This window comes from Carassius auratus, chromosome 30, assembly GCF_003368295.1.
Source record: "Carassius auratus strain Wakin chromosome 30, ASM336829v1, whole genome shotgun sequence".
Lineage (NCBI taxonomy): Eukaryota > Metazoa > Chordata > Actinopteri > Cypriniformes > Cyprinidae > Carassius > Carassius auratus.
In genome coordinates this window covers 20,226,034-20,243,421 of record NC_039272.1, presented here as the reverse complement: position 1 = coordinate 20,243,421, position 17,388 = coordinate 20,226,034, and the positions used below count along the sequence as shown (strand labels likewise).

General features: G+C 39.1%; 2 protein-coding genes across 6 annotated transcripts in view; one reads left to right on the top strand and one right to left on the bottom strand.

Annotated features, from left to right (window-relative positions):
- Positions 1–2,524, bottom strand: part of LOC113049587 (kelch-like protein 13) — a 44,515-nt gene extending 41,991 nt beyond the window's left edge. For 3 of the 4 annotated variants that reach the window (XM_026212046.1, XM_026212049.1, XM_026212047.1), the window contains exon 1: positions 2,379–2,524. The gene's annotated coding sequence lies outside the window, so the exon portion shown is untranslated. The remainder of the gene's footprint in view (positions 1–2,378) is intronic. The other variant, XM_026212050.1, reaches the window with a different exon arrangement.
- A 969-nt stretch (positions 2,525–3,493) lies between these two features.
- LOC113049586 (WD repeat-containing protein 44-like) lies at positions 3,494–16,239 on the top strand. 2 transcript variants are annotated; one of them, XM_026212043.1, is made up of 21 exons: positions 3,494–3,766; positions 3,869–4,015; positions 6,450–6,483; positions 6,662–6,769; positions 7,563–7,640; positions 8,254–8,845; positions 9,010–9,143; positions 9,243–9,335; positions 10,070–10,206; positions 10,837–10,920; positions 11,329–11,587; positions 11,704–11,842; positions 12,269–12,333; positions 12,452–12,568; positions 12,685–12,807; positions 14,115–14,306; positions 14,386–14,487; positions 14,640–14,755; positions 14,873–15,000; positions 15,839–15,973; positions 16,054–16,239. In XM_026212043.1, exons 2-21 carry the CDS (start codon positions 3,939–3,941, stop codon positions 16,140–16,142), a joined length of 2,802 nt encoding a protein of 933 aa, XP_026067828.1. In that variant the 5' UTR covers positions 3,494–3,766; positions 3,869–3,938; the 3' UTR covers positions 16,143–16,239. The 2 variants fall into 2 exon arrangements, with proteins under 2 accessions (XP_026067828.1, XP_026067829.1); XM_026212044.1 differs by lacking the exon at positions 6,662–6,769 and having other exon boundaries at positions 3,495–4,015.
- The last annotated feature ends 1,149 nt before the right edge of the window (positions 16,240–17,388 follow it).

The following is a 17,388-nucleotide window of genomic DNA, read 5'->3' as shown; positions in this document are numbered from 1 at the left end:
TTCAGCATGCAAAGAACTTAACATTTATTTTTATTTCAAGTATTTTTAATGGTTTTAGTTTTTATTTTGGTTAACTAGTGCCTCTTTCACACAGCAATTTTTTCATCGTGATCGTTTATCTGCCTTCTGGTAAAAGAGTCGCATGATAACGTGCGTCATCACTAAGAAACACCCTTCAAGGCATTGGTCCTGGCTATTGTTCACACAGTGCTCATTCTGGGACGGATCCTGGCTATGTTACTAAGTCCCCGACCCGGGATCGTTCCCGGGATTAATCCTGGGTTGTGTTTGCATTCACACAGAAGGCACATTGGCAATTTTCCAGAATCAATACCCTGTGTAAAAGGGACGTATAACAACCTTGCTGTGCATTTTATTATGGCCACCTAGACCAACTTCCCTTCTCTAAATTAGAAGCTATTCTTTGTCTGTAATGTGATACTGCATTGTTCATGCCATCACTCAGAACTGAATGTGAGGCTGGAAATCAATGCTGGATTAAACACGGCAATGACGGCATCAGAGCCCTTATAACCCCTGTCAAATGCAATATGTAAAATCTATACCAGAGCCTACAAAGCTGTCATTTTAGCCATTGACAAAGTTTGACATGACTAGTAAACTGTCTCCATAAATGGAACATACAACCTTGAAGAGGTCATACAACTATTAAAATAGGATAAAAGTGTTGAATCATCTCTTAAAAAGTCTGCATCTGTGGGTTTCTGACACATTACTACACTGTGTGCTGAACCACAGCCCACTACCACAGCCCACCACATATCACCCTCATCTTCAGAAGTTTCAGGTTGGACTACCCACTTCAAAAAAAAAGATAATCTTTTCACAACCATTACAATTTTTTCTCCTCTTTTTTTTTTTTTTTAGGATCCTAATAAGAGAAGCCAGAAAGAGCAGATGAAGTCTTTGAATATGTAATGTACAAATTATAAAAAAAAGGCTTAATTATAATCTTTTTAGTGTACGATAAAAACAGACATCATTATTTCAGTAATAAAAACACATCAGGATTCAAAATAAGATGTAAAATAAATCAAAGTAGAAATTACATCAGGGAATTTGTAGTGTAACTCTATCTTAACAACCGTGCCTCTCCCCGTCTAGCAGAGTGGAACTGTAGTCACAGGACCCATAAACGAGTATTCATAGTTCTGTTACTAGCTATATGTTCACGTCTGAGGCAAATATAAACAATGTACTCCATTGAATGGCTTTAGTTTAAAACTATATATATATATATATATATATATATATATATATATATATATATATATATATATAAATCATAAGTGCCTTAAAGTCACGTCAAACTTAAGAATTCCTTAAGAATTAAAAGCAACAAATGACACGGCCAGGACAATATGCAGAACATATGCTAAATTAAGGTTTCAGCCAGAGGTCCTTGGGTAGAAGAGCTTGTTTTTAGCTATTAGTGTTATGTTACTGTTGTCATGGCATATGAGCACATGATGGCCCTTACAGTCCCCAGCTGCTCTGAATCACGCTCTTGATAATTGAGCTCAACTTTTGTCACACTCTGACAGCCGGAGCAAGTATCTGGTAGCTAAGAAAATTAATTTAGAAGTCCTCAAAAGCTGTTTGATAACAGGGTTAACAACTTAGCAAGAGTTATTTGGTTAGATTGTCCTTAATTACTCAGTTTGGCTGATATCTGATAACTTTTAACATACTGAATCGAACAGGTTTTATTTTAATAAAACATTTTTATTTTACCAAATTAATTTACAACAACAGCACCAAAGAAATGCGTGTTAGAAAGTGATGCTAAACACAAACAACAGGAAAACAGCTCTGGTCACCATCAGAACAGCAGGAGTCCATCCGAAACAACTAGTAGATAATCATAGAAGCCTTAAATGAACAAAAACAATGCACACATTTGTTAGCAGCACTTCGTTTTGTCAGGGCGATGAGTTTGTAGTACTCGTCGTTAGTTCAGACACAGAGTTCGGGGTTGTGGAAGCGACTCTTGGCGACATGTCTGCTCGTGTTTATGTAGGAACGAACACACGAAGCACACACAGAACCCGCCTCACGCCCGCGCGGAACCAAGTCTAGCGGCAGAACCGGAGCTGTGACTGTAGCCCTGCTTCTGGTTTAGTCCGTTTTTTGAAAGCTCAGCTCAACTCTTATGAATAAAGGACCAAACCTGAAGCACTGATCCCCATTCGCAGCTTCGCTTCTGCTGCTGTGGCTACATTTAACGTTAGCTTCAGCTGTCAACAAGCTACTTTTCTTATTGAATGATGTATATATTTTACGTATATGCCACCGATATGCCAGTTTTCCAGATATAATACTAAACAAATAAACTTTTAAAAGCCGTTTCGACTTACCACAACCTCAGGAATTTACCCTTGTTTTCTTCTTAGACCCCCAAATCCACTCTACTCATGGACCTCACAAAGCCCCTCCTCTCTTATTTTTCATTGGCTGTGGCTCAATGGAATATGTGACGTACGACTTGCTGATAGGTTTACGTTTGTGTAAATCAATTCTTGACACTAAAAACTTCCGTTACTAAAATAAGTATATGGCGCAGGGATACACGCAGTGATTGGTTGATTCTTCCACAGTCGGGATGTTATTGGACGGTACTGTATAAATATCAATGTATGTGAAGCACTGTTCGGCATGACATCACTGTATTGTTTACTTTGATTAGTAGATTGTACTACAGCTTAACTTTGGGATTTATAAAAGCATTATTATAACACCTGGCATAAGCAATTCAAGATGAGATAATGTCATAACTAATATATTGAGATAATTGAGAATGTTGTGAAATTAATGCACTATATATTTAAAAAGAGTTACAAAACTATCACGTTTAATTTAAAACTAACAACTAGCATCGATAATCTAGAGACTTTGCTAAAGTTGCTATGATACAGAATTACACAGACCCTAGCCTACTGCACTCTCCAGTGGATGAAATTAGGAATCACAATATCTATCTATCTATCTATCTATCTATCTATCTATCTATCTATCTATCTATCTATCTATCTATCTATCTATCTATCTATCTATCTATCTATCTATCTATCTATCTATCTATCTATCTGTCTATCTGTCTTCTTATTTTCTTCTAAACGCCATGGCTTTTATTGTAGTAAAAGTTTAGTAACCATGTTTTTCTTTTTGTGTGTGTGTGTGTATGGATTACCATTTGTATAAACACAGTTTTACTGCAAATAACATGGATAAACTACGGTTAGTGTGGCAAAACCATTGTTAATTTATGGTTACCAACCATTGTTTAACTATAGTAACCATTGGTTTTTGTTATTTGTAATAAAAACATGATTAATTAACTATCTATCTATCTATCTGTCTATCTATCTATCTATCTATCTATCTATCTATATATCCCCTTCTTTCATCTATCAAGGATTCATCGGAACTACAGATCAGCTGTCCATGGCTCATGCTTTCCAAACACCGCGAGATAGTGCGAGACTTCGGTGGACGCGAGAAGACCTGTCCCCGTTTCTGTTCCTCCTCTCGGTTTGTTTTCGATCATAAATCCCGGTAGGGGATCTTCCCGATATGTTAGGATCACTGACAGTCCGCACGAAACGCATCGGGCGGACCTTCACATTGCATTACCGCCAGATTAGAACTACATAACCTGCTGAATTTGCTTAAAAAAAATAAAACGTAACCCCACTGAGATCGTGTAATTTAGGCAGTGTGTCTACAGGCGTCATCGTACTTTCAGGTGAGCGGAGCGGCCGCTCCCAGCACTTATGTCATAGACGCGCGCCAGGAGCAAATCCAGATACTTGTCAGACGTTAATTTTGCCGTTTTCTGGTTCACAAGCTCTGGGACTTTTTCCTCGTTTGCTGAAACAGCAGCAGTGGCGGCGGCCTCTGTATGCAGACCGGGCTCAATGGCGTCGGACACCAGCGACACGGAGGAGTTTTACGATGCGGCGGAGGATGTTAACTTCACTCCCTCACCTCATGCGTGAGTCTCATTTCAATATAACAAAATGCATATTATTCTAAATGCATCAGGTTGATGTCTGATGTCCGTCATGTGAATGGAGAATGAACCTGCGCCTGTCACAGCTGTCAACAGTTGCTCCATTCCTGGTTTATAAATTTACTGCTTCTGTACAGCCATATACCGTTTACTATGTGCATACATTAAGTCATATGACTTTTGCATTAGTGAGCTCTCTACCTAGACAGTCTTTTTTGGCTATTCGAGTCAGCTGAGGGGTTTTGAAACATAGCCACAGTCTCGCCTTGACACGTCACGTTCATATGATGTTGCTGTTATGTTGTTTTGGTATTGTCAATTGAACTAGATGGGTTTAAAGCCTTTAAAATCTTAAAAAAGAACTTTCTTAGTATGTTATTTTGTGAAAAGAAAGTCATTAAGGTTGATGTTTGGAATAATCTAAGCATATCGGGTTTGGAAATGTGGGGGATGGAGTCCACTTCAAAAGAGTACTTCTTGTGTCCATGAAATAGCCTCCAAACACTATGCAAATGTCCTACATCAATATGGTTTTGTGGGATTTTCTGAGTCTGTGGTTTAAACATTTTAAATATGTGCCCCTAGTGAATCTCAGCCATTTCCAGCTCAATTTGTTATGCAATTTCCCCACTGTATTCAAGTATTATTCTCTACTAATTCTCTACCAATAAAATTACTGTCTAACAGTTTGTAAATCATGTATTTAGACCGAGATATATTTGACAGGCAGTGTTTTAGTCACAAACATGACTGCTATTTTCAGAAAAAGAGCCTGGATGACTCAGATTCTCAGTGTGAACGAAGACATGAAGACTTGAAGCTTCAGAAAAATAATTGCTCTTTTATGAAGAACGAGTCTACTTGTTAAGTATCGAAAAATCCACCTGTTCTTGTTATCCCAGCATGACTGGGGTCAAAGGTGTGTGTGAGAAGAGCTGTGACAGTGTCGGAGGAAGGTTATGACAGTGTCATCTGTGAATGTTGAAGGCTAATTTAAAAGTTTGTGTTTGGTTGCTGGGCTATTGCTTAGAGTTGCTGGATAATGGGTGTGAGATTGAAGGGCTTGTCTGTTCATGAATGCTGTTTAGTTTTAATTAGGCGCAGACTTCATGTAAGCTCAGTGCTGGGAGGAGCCCTCACACCCACTGACTGTTTATGTACACACACAGCTTTATTAAGGTTGACTAATTAGACTTCTCTTGACTTTTAACAGTGTGAACACTGTAACAGCTCCTATAGAACTCCAGGTTGTGGTAATTTACCCCCCTCCTGGGCAAATTCTAGGCACCTTCCTAAAGGAGCTGGATGGCCTGCTGTCCTCATTTCCTGAGGACGGCTGTCCACATTTAGTCTTTGACGACTTTATCATTCATCTGGATGACATCTGCTACAGACTTCCATTCACTCCTTGCTTCATTTGATCTCAGACGACTTACCACTACAAGCACGTGCAAATCAGACAGCCATCTTGACTTAATCTACACACGCAATTGTATTGCGGACAATATTCTGGTAAAGCCCCTACATATCTCTGACCATTTCTTCATTAAATTTAAACTACATTTTGCTACCTGTGTGCCCCAACCCCCCATACTGGTTACTTTTAGATGAAACATTCGCTTTCATTCCCCCTCCCATCTTTCCTCAGTAGTATCCTCCTCTCTTCCCTCACCTACCCATAGCTCATCTGTGGATGTGAATGCAGCAGATTACACTTTATGCTCTAATTTAACCTCTTGTCTAGATGATATTTGTCCTCTCTCCTCCAGAGCCCATGTTATACCTCTCTATATCTCCTTGGCTACCGGTTGTGGCTCACATAAAGTTCAAAACATTGATGCTTGCACATAGAACAGCCACAGACTCAGCACCCACCTACTTCCACTCACTATTATGCATCTACATCCCCTCCAGAAGTCTGAGATCCGCAAGTGAGCAATGCCTCATGGTACCATCACAGAGAGGCTCACTTTCCAGAACATTCTCGTTCACCATTCCTGGCCGGTGGAATGATCTTCCCACCCATCTGGAATGCTGAATCCCTGACAATTTGTCAAGTGACAGCTGAAAACTCATCTCTTTCTTAACTACTTTGCTTCACCATAAAAAAAAATGTTCTCTTTATTTACTCCTCCTTTTTCTAGCTTAGCTTATGTGAACGATGTCTAAAACTTGGTATTTCAAGCACTTGCTGTGTCTGTTTGAATTGCTTTATCTATCCCCCAATTGTAAGTAGCTTTGGATAAAAGTGTCGGCAAAATGACTAAATGTAACACTGCTGAAGCAAATGAAGACTCAAAATCCACATGTTTTTATAATCAAATATGTGAGCATAGGCCTATGTGTCAAAATGTAGCTGTGTGTGCCCTGGTGACCTGTGTTATTAATTAATTATTTGTTCTTTTTCCCCTTATAGGTCACCGGCAAAGTTTGAACTTCCTCTGCCTGGGGTAAGAGTTTCCAGTTATTTACATAAATGTTTCTACCTGTGCACTACAAAGTGAAAATGTGATAAAAAAAAATAGTGAGAATTTACGTAGCAAATAGAAAGTAATTTAGCAGCATTTGCCCATGGGTGGTTCCAGACAGAATCTGCTGATTTGATTTGATTGGTAAATTGTGTTAAAGGGGTCTTCTGATGAAAATTTAGTTTTGGAAGGGAATGCACCCCTGATCTGCCTAAATGCTTCTATGTTCACACAAATCATTCATGATTTAGCTTCACAAACAGAAGAAGTGAGTAAAAGGTTTTTCTTATGTATCTATGCAAATAGCCTTTCCCAATAATGTGCTAGTTAGCAAGTTTCGAAGCGAAATACAGCTAGATTAAACAGTACTGCTCATTACCCACAGAAGAGGGGGCAGGATGAGCAGAGCTCATTAGCATTTAAAGGAACATGAACTAAAATGGGTTGCTGAAAACAGAGCTGATTTTGACAGGGTAAAAAAGTGTTTTATTACATTACCATTGATACATTTTTACCAAAGCATGTTATAGACTTTTCATTAAGACCCTTAAGAATCATAATCAACTTGTGGAAAATGGGTATCCGATGACCCCTTTAAGTGAAATTAGTTGCACTAAAATCTTATTGGTAGCTGAAATAATAATGTGAGCAAATGACCGGTCCTATCATTTAAATGAACATGCAAATGGGGAGGGTGTTCATCCAGTCAGATTCTGTGTTGGCCAGTGTTTGGGTTTGTTTGAGGCATATGTCTTTGTTGGATGATGGTTCTAACCTTTTAGAGAAGTTCTTTAGGCACATGAGTGCAGAATGGAAAGATGATCAGAGGTTGATAGTAGAATTTGAGGCTTTGCTGTAGTTCTGTTTAATCATTTAAATAAAACCGATCCTGCCAAACAAACCAGGGCTCAACTGCTGTTTAAAGAACTTTTTGAGAATTCTGGAACTGTATTTGACTTTGTAAAAAATACTTTATTTTTGTTGTAAAAAAAAAAAAACAGACAGGGCGGTTTGTACTTAAGAATTGGATGTTTTCAACTGTTGCTTTTGATTGCCTGTAGGGTCCTGCAGAGAATGTGGTAGAAGAAGTCGCCGCTGGATTGGCTCAGCCTGAATCCCGCCATGACGATTCTCTTCAGGTTTGGCCATGATAAAGCTGTGCAGCTCTTACTTGCCGCTTTTTTATTCCTTATATCTAGTTTCTCTCTTTTCATTTTCTCTTTGTTTCACTTAAAAGTAATCATAACAAAAGCATTCTATGCTCTCTAGTGTATGTTTGCTTTTGGATGTCTGCCCAAAAAATAGGTCATTTCTCTCAAGTGGTCTGTGTCAACGGGTTAGTTGCAACCCAGCAAAACAAAAGCTTAATGCAAATATTAAATCTCAACTTGCTGTCTAATCATGCTTTATTAAGGTAGAAAAAGAAGTAGCTTGTTAAATAAAATTTCTAAAGAAACGGGAAAACCTTGCATCAAAGCATACTCAGTATTTTGTGCCAGTAAACAAAAATCATTGATTATATGTGTTTGAAACTCTCCTGATATTTCGTGCATATTGCAAGTTGTCTGGATGCCAAAGTTTTCTTGATCAATAAATGTGAACCCTGAGCTCTCGAGACATAAATCATTGATGTGGTTAAGAAACACTGTAAGTTTAGATGCCTAGTGTAAACAAAGCTTTTGTTTGTTGCATTCTACGTGAATGCTAAAGCACAATTTTCTTACTGTCCCTCTTTCTGATTGTTGTTTCCAGATCATTGACAGTATTATTGAAGAGAGTAAGAAAAGTGGAGTGGAAGATCAGCTGTTGAGAGGAGAGGAGGCCTGTGCTGCCATATCTGAAGGGGAGAGGGCAGGAACAGAAGGTTGCAGTGTTAAAGAAAACCTGGTTCCTGAGGGCGCCTTGGTGCTTCCAGAGGATCCTGATGTAACACCGCATGAGTCGGGTTGCATTGAGCAGTTGCCTGATGTAAGGCCGAAGGAAGTGAGGTCAGAAGACATTCAGGACAGAGCACCGGATGTGGCTGGTCATGACCAGGCTATGCCACCTCCTCCTGACATTACAAGCGCTTTGGGTCAACCATCGCAACCCACCTCCCTGCCTTCTGCAGAAACGGCTGATATTCTTGAGCAGGTCCCTATGAGTGATGCAGATGGCCCTGGCCCTTCCAAACCTCCCAGACAGTTTACAGTGGAGCCAGATATTGTAGCTAGCACCAAGAAGCCGCCGCCCTCAAGGCCACCTCCGCCCACTGGGGCTCCACCTCCAAGGCCGCCTCCCCCCTCACGGCCCAGCTTTTCAGCAAAAAAATCCCAGGAAGTGATGCGACCAGCAGGGCTAGAAAGTAAGAGTTTTTAAATATTGTTGGTTTATTAAAAATGTAAAAATGCCACTCTGACTATGGCAGTTAACACTGCTGGCAGTTAACACTTCTGACTGGTATAAAATGAAATGTGAAATATTAACTAAGTAATGAATAAAGCGATAACATTCTCTATGATTGGTCAGTCTCCATAGAGCCAGCGGACGAGCTGTGTGGTTTGGTCAGCCCAAACGCCACATTACGATGTATCGCTAAAGAACTCCAGCACTCACTGGACCTCGCTAGCGCCACAAGTGGTGATAAAGTGGTCACTGCACAGGTTCACATTTAATTACAGCCATTTCAAATAATCTAAATATTTAGATTCCACATGAATATTTGCCATCGTACATTGATGTCTGTTCTTTTGTATAAGCAGGAAAATGATGAGCAAACATCAAGTCCTACTGGAAGTGAGACTGCTGGACCGCAAAGACCAAGGTCTAACTCGGGAAGAGAGCTTACAGATGAGGTAATGTTTGTGTGCACATACTTGCATTCACGTGAATTTTGCAAGATGATCATAAGAATAGAGTGCTGCAGGAATTATGTAGCTTTGTAGGCCAACCTAGAAGTTCACACTCTTTCCCTCAATAAAAAGGACTTTTCTATTAGCTTTAGGATTATTGCCGAAAAAAGATGTGGGTTTAAGACTCTTATAAATGAACTACTCGACTGTCAACAACACCACCACTAAGCTTCCAAAAACCCTTTCAGTCTTTATTAGAAATCTAAAAGTTGGACAGTTTGGCTTAAGGACATTTAACATCACAGACAACATGCAGTTAAAGTAAAAATAAAATGCATACGTTTATAAAGACTCACAAGTGGGATTGTTACTGTCTGATATATTTTATGTTTTAGAATAAAACTTGGCATTTCATGGGATGATGGAACTTTACTTGCTTCTGGGTTTTAGGATGCATTCCTGCCACACTCTGTGAACTAAAAAGTTGGAGGGACACAATCTAAACTTTAGCAAGACTATATTAATATGGTTAGGTTTCCTAATAGTTGTAACAGATTAGCTGAAAAGCAGGTATGTGGGTAATAACCATATTAGGAGGGCGACTGTTCCTTCCTTCATTCATTCATTTGCTTGGTTGTATTTTACATGGCCTTCTGCAGTTTTATGTCTTTGTGATATAATGAATCTCCTACATTGATTATTACTCAAGACAGTAATCTTTGTGTGTTGTTATGCAGGAGATTCTTGCAATGGTGATGATCAAGAATCTGGACACTGGTGAGGAGATCCCTTTGATCCAGGCAGAAGAGAAACTCCCGACTGGAATCAACCCGCTCACACTGCACATCATGAGGAGAACCAAGGAGTATATCTCGTAAGAACCACCAACTGTTCACTTGAATCGAAGATGGAGATACACAAGTTGGCTCCATGAAAACATGGACAAATTTTCAAGGTGTCATAACAGCTAAAATGTACTACGGTATCCTATAATCCACAATCCATCATAGAGTTTTGGAGCTTTTCTAAACTGATTTTATCTTTCATGTGTAATATCAAGGATCATTTTTCTTTTCTGACACTCTGCTTGTGCTGATGTGGTGGTGCCCTCAGGCAGCAGATTCGAATCCTTTCAGTAATCCGATTCGCTACGCTCTCATCTGCCCTCATTTTATCAGCCAGAATGAAACCTACAGACTGTTTTTCTCTTTAGAAGGGCGAAGGCATGTAATCCCTTCTCCTTTTCCGCTCTCTTCTGATTTGAAACCACTTGAACACAAGTGGAACATTTTGGCAAGAAGTGCTTCATAATGCTGAGCTGATAACAGTTTTGTAGTTTCTGTTCGTGTGGTTAATCTGAAACATTTGGGTAGCTGGATCAGGTCCTGGAACAGTGTTTCTCATTTCTCGTTTTACATCAGGATTAAATGCAACCTAATTTCGAAAGCCAGCAGCTCTGAACGCTTTAGGGTGGGATCTCACACTTTCTTTTTTTTCTTGGCAGAAATGATGCGGCGCAGTCTGATGATGATGAAAAGTCCCAGCCTGCACTCATAGACACAGATGGAGGGAAACTGAAACAGAAAACGTAAGAGATGGATGTTTATTTATAACAGTAGTCATAGAAAATAAATTGTACTTTACTGTTCAAAAGTTACATTTTTGTGTTCTTTTAAAGAAGTCTCTTATGCTCACCAAGGCTACATGTATTTGATAAAAAAATTCAGTAAAACAGTAATATTGTGAAATTATTTTTAGAATTTAAAATAACTATTTTTTTCTATTTTAAAATGCAATTTATTCCTCTAATGGCAAAATTGTATTTTGACACACGATCCTTCAGAAATCATTATAATATGCCGTTACAGATGCTTTGATTTCTTTAAAAATATTACTTTTGAATGGTAGTGTAACTGACCGAATAAAAAGCATATATCTTGAAGGACCTCCGAGGGTTATTTTTTTAGACATAGTCTGTTCTTCTCTATTCACTCAGTACACAGCTGAAAAAGTTTCTGGGCAAGTCTGTGAAGAGGGCGAAGCACTTGGCGGAGGAATATGGAGAGAAAGCCGTAAATAAAGTCAAAAGCGTTCGGGATGAAGTGTTCCACACAGACCAGGATGACCCATCCTCCAGTGATGATGAGGGGATGCCGTACACCCGACCGGTCAAGTTTAAAGCTGCTCACAGCTTCAAAGGGCCCTTTGACTTTGACCAAATCAAAGTAGTGCAGGACCTGAGTGGAGAACACATGGTGAGGAGAGCGCGTGTGACCTTTAATGTGAACTTTAGCATGTTTTGTGATCTGTGATGTAGTTAGTTCTGTCTTCCGTGATTTGACCACTTCTCCTTCCCCTCTGTCTCTCTCAGGGTGCCGTCTGGACAATGAAATTCTCTCATTGTGGGCGGCTGTTGGCTACAGCAGGGCAGGATAATGTGGTTCGGATCTGGGTCTTAAAAAATGCCTTTGACTACTTCAACAATATGAGAATAAAATATAACACAGAAGGTAACACTAACACACTCTTGTGTATATAGAGACTTCTGTCTATTCCTAACATCCTGTAGCTTTCACAAAGTTCTTAAACTGTGGCCGCAAAAAGTATTTGAACAGTCTGTGGTTGTCAGATGTGTTGAATGGACCTGTTCATAATGAAATGAATTACTAGAGCTAGATTTACATTTAAAAGATGAATCGCCACTTACTGTGTAGTTTAGCCCAAGGTTAAGCTTGATCTTTGTCTAGGAAACAAACACTGAAAATCAATAAAAGCGAATGACTTTCAAAGCACAGCACTGTTGTTTTGCTGCCGATGTTGAACGTGTGCAAATCAACCAGCTCTGCTTTAAAACCTAGCTAGATCTACTTTTTTGAGCTTGGTTTCCTTTTAAAAAAGTAAAAAATAATCTCTTTGGTGTCTCCTATATCTCATAGGACGTGTGTCACCATCTCCCTCACAGGAGAGTCTTTGTTCCTCAAAATCAGATACTGAAGGAGGGGTAAGGAAAATTTCTGAAATTTGCTTATTCTGAAGTTGTTCTTTATTTTGTATTTCATGCTTATAAGTGATGATTTAAAGCTGTATGATATTGGTCTCTCCTGCTTTCTCTCGCTCAGTTTGTTGCTGCAGTGGAAGATGCAGACACTGAGGACAGAAATGTGCCATTCCGGCAAGTTCCGTTCTGCAAGTACAAGGGTCACACTGCTGACCTGCTGGATCTGTCCTGGTCCAAGGTGAGTGCTTACGGTCATCAGTGCTCTACTGAACCACTTGAGTTTGGAAAACATTTGAAGTTCACAGCATAATAAAGAGGAACCGGACATAATTATATCGCTTCTTTTCTGAGTAGAACTACTTCTTGCTGTCATCATCAATGGATAAGACGGTTCGTTTGTGGCACATCTCTAGGAGGGAGTGTCTCTGCTGTTTTCAGCACATAGACTTTGTGACAGCCATTGCATTTCATCCCAGGGTAAGTGTGCTTCTCGTTTACCCTGGCATACACTACTTTTTGGGGTTGGAAATAACCCCAGATATAAGGCCCTGGCCAGATTTACTAACAGCTTGTGCTAGTGCAAAACGTCTTTTGACGTTAAAATAGTACTGCCAGTATTTACTGAAGCTGCGCAGTGAAGAATTAGCTCTGAAAAGGCATGAACACAGTTATTTTTGCACATGAACTCATTGAATATACATTTGTAGGAGTTTGACTTTCAGACGCAAAATTTATGGGAGGAGAGTATTAAACTGAATCAAGCAGTGCGATTTACCGTATTTTCGGGATTATAAGTCACACTTTTTTTCATAGTTTGGCTGGTCCTGCGACTTATAGTCAGGTGCGACTTATCAAAATTAATTTGACATGAACCAAGAGAAATGAACTAAGAGAAAACATTACCGTCTCCAGCCGCGAGAGGGCACTCTATGCTACTCACTGCTCCTGTAGTCTAAACTAAGCAGCATAGAGCGCCCTCTCGCGGCTGTAGACGGTAATGTTTTCTGTTAGTTCTTGGGTACAAATAAATGTGACTTATAGTCCGGTGCAACTTATATATGTTTTTTTTCCTCGTCATGACATATTTTTGGACTGATGCGACTTACTCAGGTGCGATTTATAATCTGAAAAATATTGTACTAATGTTTGCGCTAGTGAAATGACTGATGTTTTCACTATTATATAAGCATGTCTTAAATAAGGCGGTAATTTGCTCTGCTTTTGATAGATTGCGCTGGTCATTCTGGAAATGCTCTGGCTGCATCTGGATTCTTTTATGTGCACATTATCAGTAAATCAGCCGCAGAATTTTCCCCTCCCATCAGCGCTTTAATGGAATAACACTCTAATGCCAATTTGCCCTTTTTATTAAATCTGTCCCCAGTGCAATATTATTATAAAAGGTTTTTTAAAATGGAATTTATTCCTTTGATGGCAAAGCTGAATTTTCAGCAGCTAACCAGTCTTCAGTGTCAAATGATCCTCCAAACATCATTCTAATATGCCGATTTTGGTGCCTTAAGAAACATTTCTTCTTATTAGCAGTGTTGAAGAATGTTGTGCTGCTTAATATTTATGTGGAAACATGAGGAATTTCTTCAGAATCCTTTGATAAAGAGACATTTCAAATAAATACCTTTTATTTTAAATCAAATATTCTAAATGTCTTTACTGTCAGTTATAATCAGTTTAATTTGTTCTTGCTAAGTAAACAGTTGATTTCTTTTTAAAACCCTGTTCATTTGAATGATTTGAAAGTTTGTGCTTTTTCTAAAAACCTGCAGGATGACAGGTATTTTTTGAGTGGTTCTTTGGACGGAAAGTTGCGGTTATGGAATATTCCAGATAAGAAAGTGGCACTGTGGAATGAGGTGGACGGACAGACGCGTCTGATAACAGCAGCTAACTTCTGCCAGAATGGAAAATATGCAGTTATTGGCACCTACGATGGACGCTGCATTTTCTATGACACAGAGGTGAGCATTTCTGCTTCCAATCCAACCCTAAATAGTCGATTATAATCACTTACTCCTCCTTTCATCATGCTCTGCTTAGCGCCTTAAATATCACACCCAAATCCATGTCCGTTCCACGAGAGGCAGGAATCGTGTGGGCCGCAAAATCACCGGTATTGAGCCGCTGCCAGGAGAGAACAAGGTAAGAGGAAACAGAAAACGACTGCAGATAGACTTAAACCCCTATTTATTTACTGAAATATAACTTGAATGATGTTTTTACTCAAGTCAAGGTGATCAAACTTGACACCATCTTTTAGTCTCAGTTAATGCCGACTTCCGTTTTCTCTGCAGATCTTGGTGACGTCAAACGACTCTCGCATTCGCCTGTATGACCTCAGAGATTTGTCTCTGTCTATGAAGTACAAAGGCTATGTGAACAGCAGCAGTCAGATCAAAGCCAGCTTCAGGTGAGAAGAACAAGTCTGAAAGACTCACAGCCCAGATATGTCCATCTCTGATCTCACACTTCTACTGAACGCTGGAAAATATGAGTGAATCTCAAGGATCTCATCTTGTTCTTGCAGTCACGATTACTCTTTCATTGTGAGCGGCTCGGAGGACAAGTATGTGTACATCTGGAGCACATACCACGACCTGAGCAAATTCACCTCTGTACGGAGAGACCGCAATGACTTCTGGGAAGGGATCAAAGGTAATGATGGAACAAAAATGAATCATACACTGAGAGCAGCGGCAGTTAAACAGATACAAATATTCCAGTTAGTATTTGTTTTGGCATTCTGTCAAATAGTAGACTTCTGGAGTGTTTGACTGACTGAAGGTCGTACAGCCACCATGTTCAAAACGTGCTCGTGATCATTAGGACTGCATGATTAGTCCAAAACAAAAGGTAAATGTGATTTGGCTAAGTGAGATTGACAAATCAAAAGACTGCAATTTATTTAAATATACGTGCAGGGCAAAGCACATCTTTTACAAATGAGCAACTCATGATCTGTTGCTTTCCATCTCTGTGAAACATGGTTTGGAGCAAATGCTGTTCGACCTTTATTCATCTTTGCATCTGGCAACGCATCGCATACCAATCATCTTCATAAACTTGAAATGATACACACCTAAAAACCAGCAGTTGTCAACAAAAAAACAAGCTTTGAAGGGATAGTTCACCCGAAAATGAAAGTTTTACTCACCCTTGGGTCATGCCAAACCTGTACGAGTTTATTTATTTTTAATATTCAACGATACAATAATTTAAAACTTAAGGACATTAATATTGATTTATTTGTTAATTTGAAATTGCTTTCATTTGATTTAATTATTATTAGAATTATTTGTATTATTATTATTTTAGTCATATTGATCAATTTGTTGGCCCTTCAAACAAGCACATCAAACCTGGAGTGAGAGTGTTGGTGTTTTCTTTAAAAAAAAATTATCAAAATTAAATGTTTTCCCCAGTAGTGAGGTTCTAACAAAAATGACTACATGTACTTATAGGGTCTTAAATGACTGTGCTTTCTGCTTTGCAGCTCATAATGCTGTGGTTACTTCAGCTATTTTTGCTCCACATCCGGATCTCATCGTGCCTCAGGAGGCTGGGACAGAGAAACCAGACTCGGACTGTAAGAGTGACAGCACAGATGACTCTGAGACCATCCCATCAGGTACTGACTGGAAATAGCATTGTGAGATCACACAACTATAATGTACAAAAGTAACCCATTCTTCATCTTCTTTTCCTCAGGGGCCCTAAAAACAGACCACTCTGAAGTTTTGCTGTCTGCGGATTTCACTGGAGCCATTAAAGTTTTTGTCAATGTTAAGAAATACTGAGTGCTTGTGCTGAATATGACACACAGGAAGTATATAGAATTGATTTTAAAAGCTCCTCTGAGCTTTTGGACAGAGCTAAAAAAAAAAAAAAAAAAAATCAGTGACACTTTACTCCTAACTGAGCCCCCATTCATTGACCAATCAGCTGCTGGAGAGTGTTCTGGGAGGTGGAGATTATAAGCCCCGCCTTATATGCAGAGAATAGAGACCCAGGAAGTTGGAAGGTGGGGACGGTTGAGAAGCAGGGACAAACGTCATTACAGCTATACGCCTCTGTCTTTACCTTCCTTTCTTTTTAATTTGATATCATCTGAAGAGGTTTTGTTGTATTTTTACTGTATGTTCAAAAAGGGCTTTTATTTGCAGAGCAATGATGCCATTTTAAAGAATGAGTGAAATGGCAAGCCTGTATGGAGACAGAATGGATATGGGAGCCCTTTAACCCTTTCGAGTCGATTAACGCATATATGCGTTTTGAGTCATTTTCACCTGATAACCCCGAAAAGAACTTAAATTACACTCTCAGTTTTAATCGTACAGATAAGAGCAATACATCAATCGAATCTGTAAAGGGTCTAGTTTTTTTTGGATACAGACATAATAACAAAAAACCTTTGTGCACTTATAAAATAAAGATAACAAACAAGGTGCGCTGTCTACAGTCTTTGTCTCCGCTGATCGTCATGTACAAACATTTCATTAAAATGAAGTGTAACTCCGTGAATACTCAACGAAGAGACATGAGAGAGATATCTATAGAAAGCCTGGAATGTCTACTTTTAAACTAAACAAGTGCTGCCGAAAACAAATATTCTGAGATAAAGTAATCCATATGAAAACAACGCGATGTCTATTTTTCATATCTCCGCTCATTATATTTAATGTGACCACGCCCCCGCGCTGAACACGCTATTCAGATTCAAACTGAAGCGCGCGGCTTGAATACGCCCACACAGAAGAAAAAGCAGCCAGACTATTCTTCAAGTTTTTATTTTATTTTACTGTTTGCTTCGCGATGAGAGGACTAAGACATAATTCACCCCAAAAAGATGTGATGTGGTTGAGGATTTGAGAAATGGATTTCCTCAGAAAAAAGAATGAAGCACTTTATTCAGCAGAGATCATAAACATGAGTAAGTCTCTCTTTATTTATTTGTACTAGTTTTCACATAACGTGTAAACATTTTACTAGTTAGACTTTTTCCAAATACTTTTTCCAAACTATAATTCCTGACTAAATGTATAT